Consider the following 19,819-nt stretch of genomic DNA (forward strand, 5'->3'; position numbering starts at 1 on the left):
CTGGCTGGCTAACTGGCTAGTTGACTGACTGACTGGCTGGCTGGCTAACTGGCTGGCTGGCTGGCTGACTGACTGGCTGGCTGGCTAACTGGCTAGTTGACTGACTGACTGTCTGGCTAGTTGACTGACTGACTGACTGGCTGGCTAAGTGGCTAGTTGACTGACTGACTGGCTGATTGGCTGGCTGGCTGGCCGACTACCTCCCTCACCGAGACGTTGCAGAAGTTTTTGAACTCCAGGTAGGAGAGGTGTTCAGCCATCTCATCCGGCTCCATGTGGTCAAACAGTAGAGAGACCTTCCTCTTCTTTACAGACTGAGACGGGGCCTGGGAGACCGGGATCACTGGACTTTTGGGGGGGGAGAAACAATATGATTATGACATTACTGTTATACCTGGGGATTACTAAACAACACACAGGACAGCGAGTATTAGAGTAGAATAGACTGAGACGAAGCCTGAGTGGCTGAGGTTCCCAGGACTATTGATCATTACATTACTATATTATTACTATTTCACTGAGGAGAAACACCATTAAAAACAGGGATGATTACAGTAGAATAGAACTGGCAGTGATGATTACAGTAGAATAGAGCAGGCAGTGATGATTACAGTAGAATAGAGCAGGCAGTGATGATTACAGTAGAATAGAACAGGCAGTGATGATTACAGTAGAATAGAACAAGCAGTGATGATTACAGTAGAATAGAACAGGCAGTGATGATTACAGTAGAATATAACAGGCAGTGATTATTACAGTAGAATAGAGCAGGCAGTGATGATTACAGTAGAATAGAGCAGGCAGTGATGATTACAGTAGAATAGAGCAGGCAGTGATGATTACAGTAGAATAGAGCAGGCAGTGATGATTACAGTAGAATAGAGCAGGCAGTGATGATTACAGTAGAATAGAGCAGGCAGTGATGATTACAGTAGAATAGAGTGTGCAGTGATTATTACAGTAGAATAGAGCAGGCAGTGAGGATTACAGTAGAATAGAACAGGCAGTGAGGATTACCTGACAACATATCTTACCTGAGTTGTGAGAATGTCTCAAACGTACAGGAACATTTCCCTCTGTGACAGGAAGCGTACTCAAACAGACATGGTGGAATGGCATCATAACTGCAACATCAAGGAGAAAGGCAAATCAAATCAAATGTATTTATAAAGCCCTTCTTACATCAGCTGATATCTCAAAGTGCTGTACAGAAACCCAGCCTAAAACCTCAAACAGCAAGCAATGCAGGTGTAGAAACCCTTTGTACCAGTAGACTCTGTTACCAGTCATAGAGCCCTTTGTACCAGTAGACTCTGTTACCAGTCATAGAGCCCTTTGTACCAGTAGACTCTGTTACCAGTCATAGAGCCCTTTGTACCAGTAGACTCTGTTACCAGTCATAGAGCCCTTTGTACCAGTAGACTCTGTTACCAGTCATAGAGCCCTTTGTACCAGTAGACTCTGTTACCAGTCATAGAGCCCTTTGTACCAGTAGACTCTGTTACCAGTCATAGAGCTCTTTGTACCAGTAGACTCTGTTACCAGTCATAGAGCCCTTTGTAGCAGTAGACTCTGTTACCAGTCATAGAGCCCTTTGTACCAGTAGACTCTGTTACCAGTCATAGAGCCCTTTGACAGACAGCTGTCAGGAGAGACGAAGACCTTTGTCACCTCCTCTACTTGGTCACCTGGTCTCCTGGTGTGGTGACAGGCCTGCTAACAGCCCCTCACAATGGGCTGGAGCTTATAAATACCTACAGCACATCCATTCAGTCACACACACATACGAACACACACACACACACACACACGCAGTGTGACTCACAGGTAGGATGTGTCTATGATGTCCTGTGTCTCAGACCTGGCCAGGGTCCACAATTCTCCCATCATCTGCTCTAGTTGAGGGTCAGCCTCAAACACTGCTGGGAACCTGCTGATCCACTGTCTATAGGACAGAACACAGTTACTATAGTAACAACACTACAGATCTACAACTACAAAGCTACAGGTCAGGATATCTGGGCAGAGATCAGGATATATTGGTAGAGGTCAGGATATATAGGTAGAGGTCAGGATATATAGGTAGAAGTCAGGATATATAGGTAGAGGTCAGGATAAATAGGTAGAGGTCAGGATAAATAGGTAGAGGTCAGGATATATAGGTAGAGATCAGGACATATAGGTAGAGGTCAGGATATCTAGGTAGAGGTCAGGATATATAGGTAGAGGTCAGGATATCTAACTATAGGTCAGGATATATAGGTAGAGGTCAGGATATATAGGTAGAAGTCAGGATATATAGGTAGAGGTCAGGATAAATAGGTAGAGGTCAGGATATATAGGTAGAGGTCAGGATATATAGGTAGAAGTCAGGATATATAGGTAGAGGTCAGGATATATCTAGGTAGAGGTCAGGATATATCTAGGTAGAGGTCAGGATTTATAGGTAGAGGTCAGGATATATAGGTAGAGGTCAGGATATATCTAGGTAGAGGTCAGGATATATAGGTAGAGGTCAGGATATATCTAGGTAGAGGTCAGGATATATAGGTAGAGGTCAGGATATATTGGTAGAGGTCAGGATATATAGGTAGAGGTCAGGATATATAGGTAGAAGTCAGGATATATAGGTAGAGGTCAGGATAAATAGGTAGAGGTCAGGATATGTAGGTAGAGGTCAGGATATATAGGTAGAGGTCAGGATATATAGGTAGAGGTCAGGATATATAGGTAGAGGTCAGGATATATAGGTAGAGGTCAGGACATATAGGTAGAGGTCAGGATATCTAGGTAGAGGTCAGGATATATAGGTAGAGGTCAGGATATATCTAGGTAGAGGTCAGGATATATCTAGGTAGAGGTCAGGATTTATAGGTAGAGGTCAGGATATATAGGTAGAGGTCAGGATATATCTAGGTAGAGGTCAGGATATATCTAGGTAGAGGTCAGGACATATAGGTAGAGGTCAGGATATATAGGTAGAGGTCAGGATATATAGGTAGAGGTCAGGATTTATAGGTAGAGGTCAGGATTTATAGGCAGAGGTCAGGATATCTAGCTCTAAAGCTCATTTCATGTTTTGTGATCAAATTGTACTGTAGAATAGTGACAAACACACACACACACACACACAGACACAAACACACACACACACACACACACACACACACACACACACACACACACACACACACACACACACACACACACACACACACACACACACACACACACACACACACACACACACACACACACACACACACACACACACACACACACAGACAGACACAAACAAACACAGATACACACAAACACACAGATACACACAAACACACAGATACACACAAACACACAGATACACATCACACTGACCTGATAAGGTGGCAGACCTGTGGTCGTCTCAGTCCTCTCTTTTCCACTGGACAGTCCTTATAGGTTACACAGTCAAGGAAGAGCAGCCGAAAGAGATGGTTTCTATACATCATAATGTTACTGTACGCTGCACAGCACCATGTCAACTGACCAACGGGAACAAATACATTTAAATCAATGGTTATGGATAGCAGCATCAGAGTCTGAAACCACAGCTCTCAAACAGCTCTGTGCCACTGAACACAGTCAATAGACACCCAGTCAGCCCACCAGAACACTAATCAGCTTCTTCACTCGTTTCTATACAAGGGGGGGAGGAGGGGAGGAGGTGGGGGGGGGGGGGGGGGTAAACCGAAGGTATTGGAAACAACAGGAGTAAACAAAGCAGGGTTTGTTTCCTGGTCAGAGGGATTATGGGACATGGGACTATGAGGTGCAGGGCACCGACAGGACTGACCATCCTAACCCCCTGGGAAGATCTGGGTTCAAACAGTACCTGAACCTTTCATATACAGGACTGACCATCCTAACCCCCTGGGAAGATCCTGGGTTCAAACAGTACCTGAACCTATCAGATACAGGACTGACCATCCTAACCCCCTGGGAAGATCCTGGGTTCAAACAGTACCTGAACCTTTCAGATACAGGATTGACCATCCTAACCCCCTGGGAAGATCCTGGGTTCAAACAGTACCTGACACTTTCAGATACAGGACTGACCATCCTAACCCCCTGGGAAGATCCTGGGTTCAAACAGTACCTGAACCTTTCAGATACAGGACTGACCATCCTAACCCCCTGGGAAGATCCTGGGTTCAAACAGTACCTGACACTTTCAGATACAGGACTGACCATCCTAACCCCCTGGGAAGATCCTGGGTTCAAACAGTACCTGACACTTTCAGATACAGGACTGACCATCCTAACCCCCTGGGAAGATCCTGGGTTCAAACAGTACCTGAAACTATCAGATACAGGATTGACCATCCTAACCCCCTGGGACATCTTACCCTCAGACAGACCTAAAACTTTAAGATAATTTGAGCATTTGCTTTACCCTGCCTGGAGTGACCAATGGGTTGGTTGTGCAGTTATGGGACTATTCAATGTGTTTATTAAAGCCAGGCGAGCTCAATCAAGAATCGATAACGTATTTAAATAGTGTTTGAACCCATATGTGGCCCCGGGGTCAGGAAGCAGCAATGCATCGTGGGTAGAGGATATAGGGCGAGGAGTTTCTGGGCGAAGGTCTGTGAGGGAACAACCCAGCTGTGCATCATCAGAGTCATGTGAACTAGCTGAGACCCCCGCGAAAGCTTTCCATCCGAGTCTGAAACACAACCAATCAACACACAGGTCACAGGTTAGAACCAATCAACACACAGGTCACAGGTTAGAACCAATCAACACACAGGTCACAGGTTAGAACCAATCAACACACAGGTCACAGGTTAGAACCAATCAACACACAGGTCACAGGTTAGAACCAATCAACACACAGGTCAAAGGTTAGAACCAATCAACACACATGTTAGAACCAATCAACACACAGGTCACAGGTTAGAACCAATCAACACACCGGTTAGAACCAATCAACACACAGGTCACAGGTTAGAACCAATCAACACACCGGTTAGAACCAATCAACACACAGGTCACAGGTTAGAACCAATCAACACACCGGTTAGAACCAATCAACACACAGGTCAAAGGTTAGAACCAATCAACACACAGATAAGGGGTAAGAGGTCAGCGGTTGCAGTACGATACAGCAGGAGCCAGAATAGAGAATAGAGGACAATTTAGACAGAGAGTTCAAAGGTCATCAAAATCAAGTTTAGTAAGATCAAAACATCATTATATTTTTTTTTAAACAAAACAAAACCGACATTTTAAGCCAGTATAGATCTGAAGCCAGAGAAAGAAAGATAATTCACATGAGCACCACAGTGCTTCTGAAATGAGATGTTCTGTACATGTTGAGCGCCTCTACAAAACAAACACATCATGGGCTGAACACTATGGCATTTGCATAATAATAGTAATAATGTACTTGAACGTTAATACTTTACAATATTGTGCAGTGGTCAAATCTAATACTTAAAATACTAACAGTGCAAAGTAAGTTATCATAAGGTGACTGACTGCGTATGATACATTGTCACTGTTATGACAGTATTATGTAGCGCTATAGACAGAGAGAGACAGAGAGAGACAGAGAGAGACAGAGAGAGACAGAGAGAGACAGACAGACAGACAGACAGACAGACAGAGACAAAGAGAGAACCCGAGAGAGACACACTGAGAGAGAGAGGGGGAGAGAGACAGGAGGGAGAAGGGGAGGGAGACAGGAGGGAGAAGGGGAGGGAGACAGGATGGAGAAGGGGAGAGAGACAGGAGGGAGACAGGGAGGGAGACAGGGAGGGAGAAGGGGAGAGAGACAGGAGGGAGACGGGGAGGGAGCCAGGAGGGAGAAGGGGAGGGAGAAGGGGAGGGAGACAGGGAGGGAGACAGGGAGGGAGAAGGGGAGAGAGACAGGAGGGAGAAGGGGAGGGAGACAGGGAGGGAGAAGGGGAGAGAGACAGGAGGGAGACAGGGAGGGAGACAGGGAGGGAGAAGGGGAGGGAGACAGGGAGGGAGAAGGGGAGAGAGACAGGAGGGAGAAGGGGAGGGAGACAGGAGGGAGACAGGGAGGGAGACAGGGAGGGAGAAGGGGAGGGAGACAGGGAGGGAGAAGGGGAGAGAGACAGGAGGGAGACAGGGAGGGAGAAGGGGAGGGAGAAGGGGAGGGAGACAGGGAGGGAGAAGGGGAGAGAGACAGGAGGGAGAAGGGGAGAGAGACAGGAGAGAGACAGGAGGGAAGCAGGATGGAGACAGGAGGGAGAAGGGGAGGGAGACAGGAGGGAGAAGGGGAGAGAGACAGAAGGGAGGCAGGAGGGAGGGCAGGAGGGAGACAGGAGGGAGAAGGGGAGGGAGACAGGAGGGAGACAGGGAGGGAGACGGGGAGAGAGAAGGGGAGAGAGACAGGGAGGGAGACAGGGAGGGAGACAGGAGGGAGAAGGGGGGGAGAAGGGGAGAGAGACAGGGAGGGAGATAGAAGGGGAGGGAGATAGACAGGGAGGGAGACAGGGAGGGAGACAGGGAGGGAGAAGGGGAGAGAGACAGGAGGGAGACGGGGAGGGAGCCAGGAGGGAGAAGGGGAGGGAGAAGGGGAGGGAGAAGGGGAGAGAGACAGGAGGGAGAAGGGGAGGGAGACAGGGAGGGAGAAGGGGAGAGAGACAGGAGGGAGACAGGGAGGGAGACAGGGAGGGAGAAGGGGAGGGAGACAGGGAGGGAGAAGGGGAGAGAGACAGGAGGGAGAAGGGGAGGGAGAAGGGGAGGGAGACGGGGAGAGAGACAGGAGGGAGACAGGGAGGGAGACAGGGAGGGAGAAGGGGAGGGAGACAGGGAGGGAGAAGGGGAGAGAGACAGGAGGGAGACAGGGAGGGAGAAGGGGAGGGAGAAGGGGAGGGAGACAGGGAGGGAGAAGGGGAGAGAGACAGTAGGGAGAAGGGCAGAGAGACAGGAGAGAGACAGGAGGGAGGCAGGATGGAGACAGGAGGGAGAAGGGGAGGGAGACAGGAGGGAGAAGGGGAGAGAGACAGAAGGGAGGCAGGAGGGAGAAGGGGAGGGAGACAGGAGGGAGACAGGGAGGGAGACGGGGAGAGAGAAGGGAAGAGAGACAGAAGGGAGAAGGGGAGGGAGGGCAGGAGGGAGACAGGAGGGAGACGGGGAGGGAGAAGGGGAGGGAGACAGGAGGGAGACAGGGAGAGAGACAGGAGGGAGAAGGGGAGGGAGAAGGGGAGGGAGAAGGGGAGGGAGACGGGGAGAGAGACAGGAGGGAGACAGGGAGGGAGACAGGGAGGGAGAAGGGGAGGGAGACAGGGAGGGAGAAGGGGAGAGAGACAGGAGGGAGACAGGGAGGGAGACAGGGAGGGAGAAGGGGAGAGAGACAGGAGGGAGAAGGGCAGAGAGACAGGAGAGAGACAGGAGGGAGGCAGGATGGAGACAGGAGGGAGAAGGGGAGGGAGACAGGAGGGAGAAGGGGAGAGAGACAGAAGGGAGGCAGGAGGGAGGGCAGGAGGGAGACAGGAGGGAGAAGGGGAGGGAGACAGGAGGGAGACAGAGAGGGAGACGGGGAGAGAGAAGGGGAGAGAGACAGGGAGGGAGACAGGGAGGGAGACAGGGAGGGAGACAGGAGGGAGAAGGGGGGGGAGAAGGGGAGAGAGACAGGGAGGGAGATAGAAGGGGAGGGAGATAGACAGGGAGGGAGACAGGGAGGGAGAAGGGGAGGGAGACAGAAGGGAGACAGGGAGGGAGATTTCAGTGTGTGATGTATCAGAGAGGTATTACATTTGTTGGGTAATGGGGTTAGAGAAGTGGAAAGTACTACACTATATGTGGTCTACTTCAATAACTTCTACTTGGTAATATTTACTTTATATATAGTGTGTGTGTGTGTGTGTGCGTGCGAGCGAGAGAAAAAGAGAACGTTAGCACAAGCTGTGTGGACCTTTGCTCCAAACAAAGCTTGATTGTATGTGTGCCCTTTGTCTCACATGTCCACCCTCCCTCCTTCCGTGTCTCCCTCCCCCTTCTCCTCCCTGCCTTCCTCCCCCATCTTCCTCTCTGTCTCCCTCCTTGCCTCCCTCCCCATTCTCCCTCCCTGCATTCCTCCCCCTTCTCCTCCCTGTCTCGCTTCCTGCCTCCCTCCCCCTTCTCCCTCCCTGCCTGCCTCTCTCTCTCTCTCTCTCTCTCTCTCTCTCTCTCTCTCTCTCTCTCTCTCTCTCTGTCTCTCTCTCTCTGTCTCTCTCTCTCTGTCTCTCTCTCTCTCTCTCTGTCTCTCTCTCCGTCTCTCTCTTTGTCTCTCTCTCTCTCTCTCTCTCTTTGTCTCTCTCTCTCTCTCTGTCTCTCTCTCTCTCTCTTTGTCTCTCTCTCTCTCTCTGTCTCTCTGTCTCTCTCTCTCTGTCTCTCTCCCTCTCTCTTTGTCTCTCTCTGTCTCTCTGAATCTGTCTCTCTGTCTCTCTGAATCTGTCTCTCTGTGTGTGTCTCTCTTTGTCTCTCTCTCTCTCTCTGTCTCTCGGAATATGTCACTGTCTCTCTGTCTCTCTCTCTCTTTGTCTCTCTGTCTCTCTCTCTCTGTCTCTCTCCCTCTCTCTTTGTCTCTCTCTGTCTCTCTGAATCTGTCTCTGTGTGTGTGTGTCTCACCGAAGCAGTGCAGGCATCGCAGGATGAGCTCGTCTAGGCTAGCAGAACGTGTCAGGGGACTGGGGCCGGGGTTCTGCAGCACTCTAGTGATCTCCGGGAAGCTCGGGCAGGTCATCCTCCTCTGAACCGTTCTCCTGCTTCTCACACCTCCGGGGCTGTCCACACGAGACTTTCTATAGAGGGAGGTGGGCAGAGCGAGAGAGGAAGATATGAGGAGACAGAGAGAGGGAGGTGAGAGAGAGATAGGGAGTGAGTGACAGAATGAGAGGGAGGGAGAGAGAAAGGGAGAGAGACACTGAAACACAGTCACATTGCAGATGACGTATTATAACAAGGCCCATAGCCTGTTTGTCTGCATCATTTAGTGTTATGAAACCATAAAGTTGTTTAAACACACACACACACCACAGACACACACACACACACACACAAACACAAAACAATACCTTTGTTTCAAACATACACACTGATGATATGAAGGTCAGTAAGTGTGTGACAGTGTGGGTGTGTGTGTGTGAGTGTGGGTGTGAGTGGGTGGGTGGGTGGGTGTGAGTGTGTGTGAGTGGGTGGGTGTGTGTGTGGGTGGGTGGGTGTGTGCGGGTGTGTGTGGGTGTGCGTATGTGTGTATGCGTGTGTGTGAGTTGCAGCGTTTGTTTTTATGTGTGTGAGTGTGTGTGTGTGTGTGTGTGCGTGCGCGTGTGGGTGTGTGCTTGTGTGTGTGTTTGACAGTGTGGTGGTGGTAGTGTGTTTGACATTGTGGTAGTGTGTGTCTAAAGAGGTTACCAGTCTAACCAGGTTACCAGTCTAACCAGGTTACCAGTCTAACCAGGTCACCAGGTCACCAGTCTAACCAGGTTACCAGCCTAACCAGGTTACCAGTCTAACCAGGTTACCAGCCTAACCAGGTTACCAGTCTAACCAGGTTACCAGCCTAACCAGGTTACCAGCCTAACCAGGTTACCAGCCTAACCAGGTTGTGTGTACGTGTGAATAGGTTTACATACACTACATGGTCAAAAGTATGTGGACACCTGCTTGTCAAACATCTCATTCCAAAATCATGGGCATTAATATGGAGTTGGTCCCCCCTTTGCTGCTATAACAGCCTCCACTCTTCTGGGAAGGCTTTCCACTAGATGTTGGAACATTGCTGCTATAACAGCCTCCACTCTTCTGGGAAGGCTTTCCACTAGATGTTGGAACATTGCTGCTATAACAGCCTCCACTCTTCTGGGAAGGTTTTCCACTAGATGTTGGAACATTGCTGCTATAACAGCCTCCACTCTTCTGGGAAGGTTTTCCACTAGATGTTGGAACATTGCTGCTATAACAGCCTCCACTCTTCCGGGAAGGCTTTCCACTAGATGTTGGAACATTGCTGCTATAACAGCCTCCACTCTTCTGGGAAGGCTTTCCACTAGATGTTGGAACATTGCTGCTATGACAGCCTCCACTCTTCTGGGAAGGCTTTCCACTAGATGATGGAACATTGCTGCTATAACAGCCTCCACTCTTCTGGGAAGGCTTTCCACTAGATGTTGGAACATTGCTGCTATAACAGCCTCCACTCTTCTGGGAAGGCTTTCCACTAGATGTTGGAACATTGCTGCAGGGACTTGCTTCCATTCAGCCACGAGAGCATTAGTGAGGTCAGGCACTGATTTTGGGTGATTAGGCCTGGCTTGCAGTCGGCGTTCCAATTCATCCCAAAGGTGTTCGATGGGGTTGAGGTCAGGACTCTGTGCAGGCCAGTCAAGTTCTTCCTTGACTCGACAAACCACCAATCTCGACAAACCATTTCTGTATAGGCCTCGCTTTGTGCACGGGGGCATTATCATGCTGAAACAGGAAATGGCCTTCCCCAAACTGTTGCAACAAAAAATTGGAAGCACAGAATCATCTAGAATATCATTGTATGCTGTAGTGTTAAGATTTCCCTTCACTGGAACTAATGGGCCTGAACCATAAAAAACAGCCCCAGACCATTATTCCTCCTCCACCAAACTTTACAGTTGGCACTATGCATCAGGGCAGGTAGTGTTCTCCTGGCATCCGCCAAACCCAGATTCGTCCGTCAGGCTGCCAGATGGTGAAGCGTGATTCATCACTACAGAGAAGGCGTTTCCACTGCTTCAGAGTCCAATGGCGGCGAGCTTTACACCACTCCAGCCGACGCTTGGCATTGCACATGGTGATCTTAGGCTTGTGTGCGGCTGCTCGGCCATGGAAACACATTTCATGAAGCTCCCAACGAACAGTTCTTGTGCTGACGTTGCTTCCAGAGGCAGTTTGGAACTCAGTCGTGAGTGTTGCAACCGAGGACAGACCATTTTTACGAGCTTCATGCTTCAGCTCTCGGCGGTCCCATTCTGTGAGCGTGTGTGGCCTACCACTTCGCGGCTGAGCCGTTGTTGCTCCTAGACTTTTTCACTCCACAATAACAGCACTTACAGTTGACCGGGGCAGCTCTAGCAGGGCAGAAATTTGACGAACTGACTTGTTGGAAAGGTGGAATCCTAAGACGGTGCCACGTTGAAAGTAACTGAGCTCTACAGTACAGGCCATTATACTGCCAATGTTTGTCTATGGAGATTGCATGGCTGTGTGCTCGATTTCATACACCTGTCAGCAACAGGTGTGGCTGAAACAGCTGAATCCACTAATTTGAAGGGGTGTCCACATACTCTTGGCCATGTAGTGTACCGTACATGCATGACTTCATATTATAGGATTTAATTGCAATACGTATTGTCTATACTGACCAGTTGGATCACACTTTAAACAAAATGCTTTAGAAACGTGAAAAGCAACCGCAAATCCTGGCCTGGAGGGTGTTCTAAACTGTGACACTAGAACTGCACCTGGCACGTACTGAACACACCTGGCACGTACTGAACACACCTGGCACGTTCTGAACACACCTGGCACGTCCTGAACCTACTTGGCACGTACTGAACACACCTGGCACGTTCTGAACACACCTGGCACGTACTGAACACACCTGTCACGTTCTGAACACACCTGGCACGTTCTGAACACACCTGGCACGTTCTGAACACACCTGGCACGTACTGAACACACCTGGCACGTACTGAATATCACCTGGGACGTACTGAACGCACCTGTCACGTACTGAACACACCTGGCACGTACTGAACACACCTGTCACTTACTGAACACACCTGTCACGTACTGAACTCACCTGGCACGTTCTGAATATCACCTGGGACGTACTGAACGCACCTGTCACGTTCTGAATATCACCTGGGACGTACTGAACGCACCTGTCACGTTCTGAATATCACCTGGGACGTACTGAACGCACCTGTCACGTTCTGAATATCACCTGGGACGTACTGAACGCACCTGTCACGTTCTGAATATCACCTGGGACGTACTGAACGCACCTGTCACGTTCTGAATATCACCTGGGACGTACTGAACGCACCTGGCACGTACTGAACACACCTGTCACGTACTGAACGCACCTGTCACGTACTGAACACACCTGTCACGTACTGAACACACCTGTCACGTACTGAACACACCTGTCACGTACTGAACACACCTGGCACGTACTGAACACACCTGTCACGTACTGAACACACCTGGCACGTACTGAACACACCTGTCACGTACTGAACACACCTGGCCTGGAGGGTGTTCTAAACCGGGGCAACAGTCATGTGACACTAGAACTGCACCTGGCATGTACTAAACACACCTGGCACGTACTGAACACACCTGGCACGTACTGAACACACCTGTCGCGTACTGAACACACCTGGCACATACTGAACACACCTGGCACGTACTGAACACACCTGTCACGCACTGAACACACCTGGCACGCACTGAACACACCTGGCATGTACTGAACACACCTGGCACGTACTGAACACACCTGGCACGTACTGAACACACCTGGCACGTACTGAACACACCTGGCACGTACTGAACACACCTGGCACGTACTGAACACACCTGGCACGTACTGAACACACCTGTCGCGTAGTGAACACACCTGGCACATACTGAACACACCTGGCACGTACTGAACACACCTGGCACGTACTGAACACACCTGGCACATACTGAACACACCTGGCACGTACTGAACACACCTGTCACGCACTGAACACACCTGGCACGCACTGAACACACCTGGCATGTACTGAACACACCTGGCACGTACTGAACACACCTGGCACGTACTGAACACACCTGGAACGTACTGAACACACCTGGCACATACTGAACACACCTGGCACGTACTGAACACACCTGTCGCGTAGTGAACACACCTGGCACATACTGAACACACCTGGCACGTACTGAACACACCTGGCACGTACTGAACACACCTGGCACGCACTGAACACAACTGGCACGTTCTGTTCACGACCTGTTCACCGGACATGCTACCTGTCCCAGACCTGCTGTTTTCAACTCTCTAGAGACAGCAGGAGCGGTAGAGATACTCTGAATGATCGGCTTTGAAAAGCCAACTGACATTTACTCCTGAGGTGCTGACCTGTTGCCCCCTCGACAACCACTGTGATTATTATTATTTGACCCTGCTGGTCATCTATGAACATTTGAACATCTTGGCCATGTTCTGTTATAATCTCCACCCGGCACAGCCAGAAGAGGACTGGCCACCCCTCATAGCCAGGTTCCTCTCTAGGTTTCTTCCTAGGTTTTGGCCTTTCTAGGGAGTTTTTCCTAGCCACCGTGCTTCTACACCTGCATTGCTTGCTGTTTGGGGTTTAGGCTGGGTTTCTGTACAGCACTTTGTGACATCAGCTGATGTTAGAAGGGCTTTATAAATACATTTGAATTGATTGTTAGCTTGCTTAGCCTACAATGTGTATTAATATTTGTATCTGTATATAACTAGGCAAGTCAGTTAAGAACAAATTCTTATTTACAATGACGGCCTACCCCGGACAACACTGGGCCAATTGTGCGCCGCCCTATGGGACTCCCAATCACGGCCGGTTGTGATACAGCCTGGATTCGAACCAGGGACTGTAGTGACGCCTCTTGCACTGAGACCGCTCCAGCCCTGTTGATATTTTACCAGGTCAGTTGACTGAGAAACACATTCTCATTTACAGCAACAACCTGGGGAATAGTTACAGGGGAGAGGAAGGGGGATGAATGAGCCAATTGGAAGCTGCGGATGATTAGGTGACCGTGATGGTATGAGGGGCAGATTGGGAATTTAGCCAGGACACCGGGGTTAACACCCCTACTCTTACGATAAGTGCCATGGGATCTTTAGTGACCTCAGAGAGTCAGGACACCCGTTTAACGTCCCATCCGAAAGACAGCACCCTACACAGGGCAATGTCCCCAATCACTGCTCTGGGGTATTGGGATATTTTTTTGTTGTTGACCAGAGTAAAGAGTGCCTCCTACTGGCCCTCCAACACCACTTCCAGCAGCATCTGGTCTCCCATCCAGGGACTGACCAGGACCAACCCTGCTTAGCTTCAGAAGCAAGCCAGTAGTGAGATGCAGGTTGGTATTTACATAGTGAGCACATGCCCCACCAAAGGTCTGTGTCTTGACACATAGTGAAACAGAGTAAGATAGAAGTAAGCCAGTGTTGATATGTTAAGTGCTCTCTATCTATCCCCTCTATCTATCCTCTCTATCTATTCTCTCTATCTATACTCTCTATCTATACTCTCTATCTATCCTCTCTGTCCATTCTATCTATCCTCTCTATCTATCCTCTCTATCTATCCTCTCTATCTATCCTCTCTATCTATCCTCTCTATCTATTCTCTCTATCTATCCTCTCTATCTGTTCTATCTATTTATCCTCTCTGTCCATTCTATATATCCTCTCTATCTATTCTCTCTATCTATCATCTCTATCTATCCTCTCTATCTATCCTCTCTGTCCATTCTATCTATCCTCTCTATCTATCCTCTCTATCTATTCTCTCTATCTCTCATCTCTATCTACCCTCTCTATTCTCTCTATCTATCCTCTCTGTCCATTCTATATATCCTCTCTATCTATCCTCTCTGTCCATTCTATATATCCTCTCTATCTATTCTCTCTATCTATCCTCTCTGTCCATTCTATCTATCCTCTCTATCTATCCTCTCTGTCCATTCTATCTATCCTCTCTATCTATCCTCTCTATATATCCTCTCTATCTATTCTCTCTATCTATCCTCTCTATATATCCTCTCTATCTATCCTCTCTATCTATCCATTATATCTATTCTCTCTATCTATCCTCTCTGTCCATTCTATCTATTCTCTCTATCTATTCTCGTTAAATATTCTCGCTATATATTCTCTCTATCCATTCTCGTTATATATTCTCGCTAAATATTCACACTGTATATTCTCTCTAATGTTCTCTCTAACCGACTGGGAGGGTTATACCCCACTGGTTTGAAACTGAAACTGGGGCCGGTGTTCAGTCAATGATAGGCAGATAGTGAGTTTTCACATTAATCTGCCCAGCAGTGTACCAGGATCAAGGGAGTTTCACATTGATCTGCCCAGCAGTGTACCAGGAAAGAGGGAGTTTTCACATTGATCTGCCCAGCAGTGTACCAGGATAGAGGGAGTTTTCACATTGATCTGCCCAGCAGTGTGCCAGGATAGAGGGAGTTTTCACATTGATCTGCCCAGCAGTGTACCAGGATAGAGGGAGTTTTCACATTGATCTGCCCAGCAGTGTACCAGGAAAGAGGGAGTTTTCACATTGATCTGCCCAGCAGTGTACCAGGATAGAGGGAGTTTTCACATTGATCTGCCCAGCAGTGTACCAGGATAGAGGGAGTTTTCACATTGATCTGCCCAGCAGTGTACCAGGATAGAGGGAGTTTTCACATTGATCTGCCCAGCAGTGTACCAGGAAAGAGGGAGTTTTCACATTGATCTGCCCAGCAGTGTACCAGGATAGAGGAAGTTTTCACATTGATCTGCCCAGCAGTGTACCAGGATAGAGGGAGTTTTCACATTGATCTGCCCAGCAGTGTACCAGGATAGAGGGAGTTTTCACATTGATCTGCCCAGCAGTGTACCAGGATAGAGGGAGTTTTCACATTGATCTGCCCAGCAGTGTACCAGGATAGAGGGAGTTTTCACATTGATCTGCCCAGCAGTGTACCAGGATAGAGGGAGTTTTCACATTGATCTGCCCAGCAGTGTACCAGGAAAGAGGGAGTTTTCACATTGATCTGCCCAGCAGTGTACCAGGATAGAGGGAGTTTTCACATTGATCTGCCCAGCAGTGTACCAGGATAGAGGGAGTTTTCACATTGATCTGCCCAGCAGTGTACCAGGATAGAGGGAGTTTTCACATTGATCTGCCCAGCAGTGTACCAGGATAGAGGGAGTTTTCACATTGATCTGCCCAGCAGTGTACCAGGATAGAGGGAGTTTTCACATTGATCTGCCCAGCAGTGTACCAGGATAGAGGGAGTTTTCACATTGATCTGCCCAGCAGTGTACCAGGATAGAGGGAATTTTCACATTGATCTGCCCAGCAGTGTACCAGGATAGAGAGCGTTTTCACATTGATCTGCCCAGCAGTGTACCAGGATAGAGGGAGTTGACACCTGATTTAGACCCTTTAACCGTTCCTCGTCAGCTGTGACGTCAGACCTGACTGAGCTAAAAACAATCCCGTTTTGATTTGACCGTTTATAAATCAGGGCCCGTATTTCTTAAAGCGTCTCAGAGTAGAACCTTGTTTTATGATGGTGCTGAGAATAGAGAACAGTGAAGAGTTACCTAGCAGGTGTCTGCATAATAGAAAAGGGTAGTCAGTGGTTCCTTGATATTTTTTTTTTTAGGAGTTTAAAAGTTGTAAACAGATGATTTGTTAACTTTGTGTTCAATGAAAAATGAAAGACGTTTCAAAACGTGATGTATTATAAATGTCTTCTGTGTCAAAGCTATATTTACATATATATATATATATTTATAGTTGTTAAATGGGACTGACGAGTGTGTTTAAGTAATGCTAATATAACAACTCTTGCTTTTAACAACTACCAGAATGGGTTCAAATTAAAGGGTTGGCAAAGTATTCGTGCCAAAACATTTTACCATTGCGACATTTTGATGTACAATCAGAGTCACCGTTGTTGCCTGAAGCGTGCCGTAAAGGTCACAGCTGGCGATGCCTCATCGCGATTGGTTATTTCCCCTCAAAATCCATTGGCAACATATCAATGTACGTCATGACTATCATTCCTCGAACTGTCATGAATACCAGCTGAGATCAACACCTCTGGAAACACGGACCAGAAAATCCACTACGAGCAATTGATTGAATAGCGGCCAAAGAACACTGGTGTAACTATCACAACTAGTAGTACGAGTCTAACCGACATGCGAGGTCACAGTATGAGGCGGCTTTGAGACTGTCACAGTGTGCTGTCATAAGAGCTGCTCTTAGTAACAGTGTGTGTGTGAGTGTGTGTGTGTGTGTGTGTGTGTGTGTTGTGTGTGGTGTGTGTGTGTGTGTGTTGTGTGTGTGTGTGTGGCCAAATGGCAGCAGTCACGACATTAACAGGAAACTGAGTGACTTCACAGAAGTGATGAAATTCCCTGAATGACCATTCGCTTCCTCTCTCTCTGTCTCTGTCTCTCTCTCTCTTTCTCTCTCTGTCTCATCCTCCATCTCTCTCTCTCTGTCTCTCTTTGTCTCTCTCCTCTCTCTCTCTCTCTCTGTCTCACCCTCCATCTCTCCCTCTCTCTCGCTCTCTCTCTTTGTCTCTCTCTCTCTCTGTCTCTCTATCTGTCTCTGTCTCTCTCTCTCTCTCTGTCTCTGTCTCTCTGTCTCACCCTCCATCTCTCTCGCTGTCTCTCTCTCCTCCCTCTCTCTGTCTCTGTCTCTCTGTCTCACCCTCTATCTCTCTTTCCCTCTGTCTCCCTTTTTCTTTCTCCTCTCTCCCTCTCTATCTCTCTCAGTACAACATTTTCATTTGAACAGGTACCTGAACTCTTACACCCATTCAAGATTAACTTAACAATACACACACACACACACACACACACACACACACACACACACACACACACACACACACACACACACACACACACACACACACACACACACACACACACACACACACACACCACACACACACACACTGAAGGAAACACAAACACACACACACACACACACACACACACACACACACACACACACACACACACACACACACACACACACACACACACACACACACACACACACACACACACACACACACACACACACACACACACTGAAGGAAACAACAAACAGACCAATACACACACAGAAATATAGATGCTGTCACAGCGTCTCCATCCATAGACAAACAAAGCAGTGTGTTCCCAGAAACACATCTATACATAGTTCTGCATAATATGGGACAGTCCAATGTACACAAAGACACACACACACGTCAGCGTGTCAGTAGGGTTGGTGTGTGCGTCAGATCTGGATTCAAATAGAATTTAAAATTACCTCAATTACATTCAAAGTAAGAATTCGGATATATTTATATTTGAAAAGACAATTTAATATTTTTATGTATTTAGATATACACTTGGAAAGTATATGAAAAATTCAAAATACACTCCCACACATTCCATTGTTTATACCAATTACTCAGGTGTGTGTGTGTGTGTGTGTGTGTGTGTGTGTGTGTGTGTGTGTGTGTGTGTGTGTGTGTGTGTGTGTGTGTGTGTGTGTGTGTGTGTGTGTGTGTGTGTGTGTGTGTGTGTGTGTGAGTGTGTTTGTGTGTTTGTGTTCCATGCAAATCCAAATCCAATTGGCCCCTGTCTGCTCTTTGCTGTCTAGCTAGACATTTGCATTTTACTGACCCTCCAATGAGACTACTAGTGATAGAAAGACAATAGTCCCTTTATCTCTCTCTACAAACTTCTACCGGGGAAAGCTATTTACCAGTTCTAAGGAACTGTCCTTGCCTATGTGACATCACACATCTAGTGTTGCAAATCTGGTTTTCAAGATTCCCAGAGGCAGCGGGAAATAAGAAGGAAATCTTGAATCCTCAAACCAGAACTTCTGGAAAACCAGGGAATTTTGCGAAACGGATAAAGCGGAATTTGTTCCAATAAAAGCTCTCATTTTCTGTTGCAAAACGTTTTCCCTTTGAAACTGTTTGCTACGGTTTGAAATAATGACTACACCCAAGCTGAATACTGGTCTGCTTTAGGTGGGTAGTATGGTAGGGCCTGCTGCTGAATACTGGTCTGATGTAGGTGGGTGGTATGGTAGGGCCTGCTGCAGAATACTGCACTGCTTTAGGTGGGTAGTATGGTAGGGCCTGCTGCCGAATACTGCTCTGCTTTAGGTGGGTAGTATGGTAGGGCCTGCTGCCAAATACTGCTCTGCTTTAGGTGGGTAGTATGGTAGGGCCTGCTGCCGAATACTGGTCTGCTTTAGGTGGGTGGTATGGTAGGGCCTGCTGCCGAATACCGCTCTGCTTTAGGTGGGTAGTATGGTAGGGCCTGCTGCCAAATACTGCTCTGCTTTAGGTGGGTAGTATGGTAGGGCCTGCTGCCGAATACTGGTCTGATGTAGTATGGTAGGGCCTGCTGCCGAATACTGGTCTGATGTAGGTGGGTGGTATGGTAGGGCCTGCTGCCGAATACTGCTCTGATTTAGGTGGGTAGTATGGTAGGGCCTGCTGCCGAATACTGGTCTGATTTAGGTGGGTAGTATGGTAGGGCCTGCTGCCAAATACTGCTCTGCTTTAGGTGGGTAGTATGGTAGGGCCTGCTGCCGAATACTGCTCTGATGTAGTATGGTAGGGCCTGCTGCTGAATACTGGTCTGATGTAGTATGGTAGGGCCTGCTGCCAAATACTGCTCTGCTTTAGGTGGGTAGTATGGTAGGGCCTGCTGCCGAATACTGATCTGCTTTAGGTGGGTAGTATGGTAGGGCCTGCTGCCGAAAACTGGTCTGATGTAGGTGGGTAGTATGGTAGGGCCTGCTGCCGAATACTGATCTGCTTTAGGTGGGTAGTATGGTAGGGCCTGCTGCCGAATACTGGTCTGATGTAGGTGGGTAGTATGGTAGGGCCTGCTGCCGAATACTGATCTGCTTTAGGTGGGTAGTATGGTAGGGCCTGCTGCCGAAAACTGGTCTAATGTAGGTGGGTAGTATGGTAGGGCCTGCTGCCGAATACTGCT

At 48.3% G+C, this 19,819-nt stretch overlaps 1 protein-coding gene across 2 annotated transcripts in view; it reads right to left on the minus strand.

Annotated features, from left to right (window-relative positions):
- Positions 1-19,819, minus strand: part of rasgrp4 (RAS guanyl releasing protein 4) — a 59,852-nt gene that overhangs the window by 28,345 nt on the left and 11,688 nt on the right. The window contains exons 2-7 of one of the 2 annotated variants that reach the window (XM_055895178.1): positions 8,623-8,795; positions 4,600-4,705; positions 3,376-3,438; positions 1,826-1,945; positions 1,035-1,124; positions 210-348 (exon numbers count right to left, since the gene is read on the minus strand). In XM_055895178.1, coding sequence (XP_055751153.1) covers positions 210-348; positions 1,035-1,124; positions 1,826-1,945; positions 3,376-3,438; positions 4,600-4,705; positions 8,623-8,795 — 691 coding nt within the window. Of the gene's footprint in view, positions 1-209; positions 349-1,034; positions 1,125-1,825; positions 1,946-3,375; positions 3,583-4,599; positions 4,706-8,622; positions 8,796-19,819 lie in introns of those variants that run through there. The other variant, XR_008755808.1, reaches the window with a different exon arrangement.

Source organism: Salvelinus fontinalis, chromosome 33 (assembly GCF_029448725.1).
Source record: "Salvelinus fontinalis isolate EN_2023a chromosome 33, ASM2944872v1, whole genome shotgun sequence".
NCBI classification, from domain to species: domain Eukaryota; kingdom Metazoa; phylum Chordata; class Actinopteri; order Salmoniformes; family Salmonidae; genus Salvelinus; species Salvelinus fontinalis.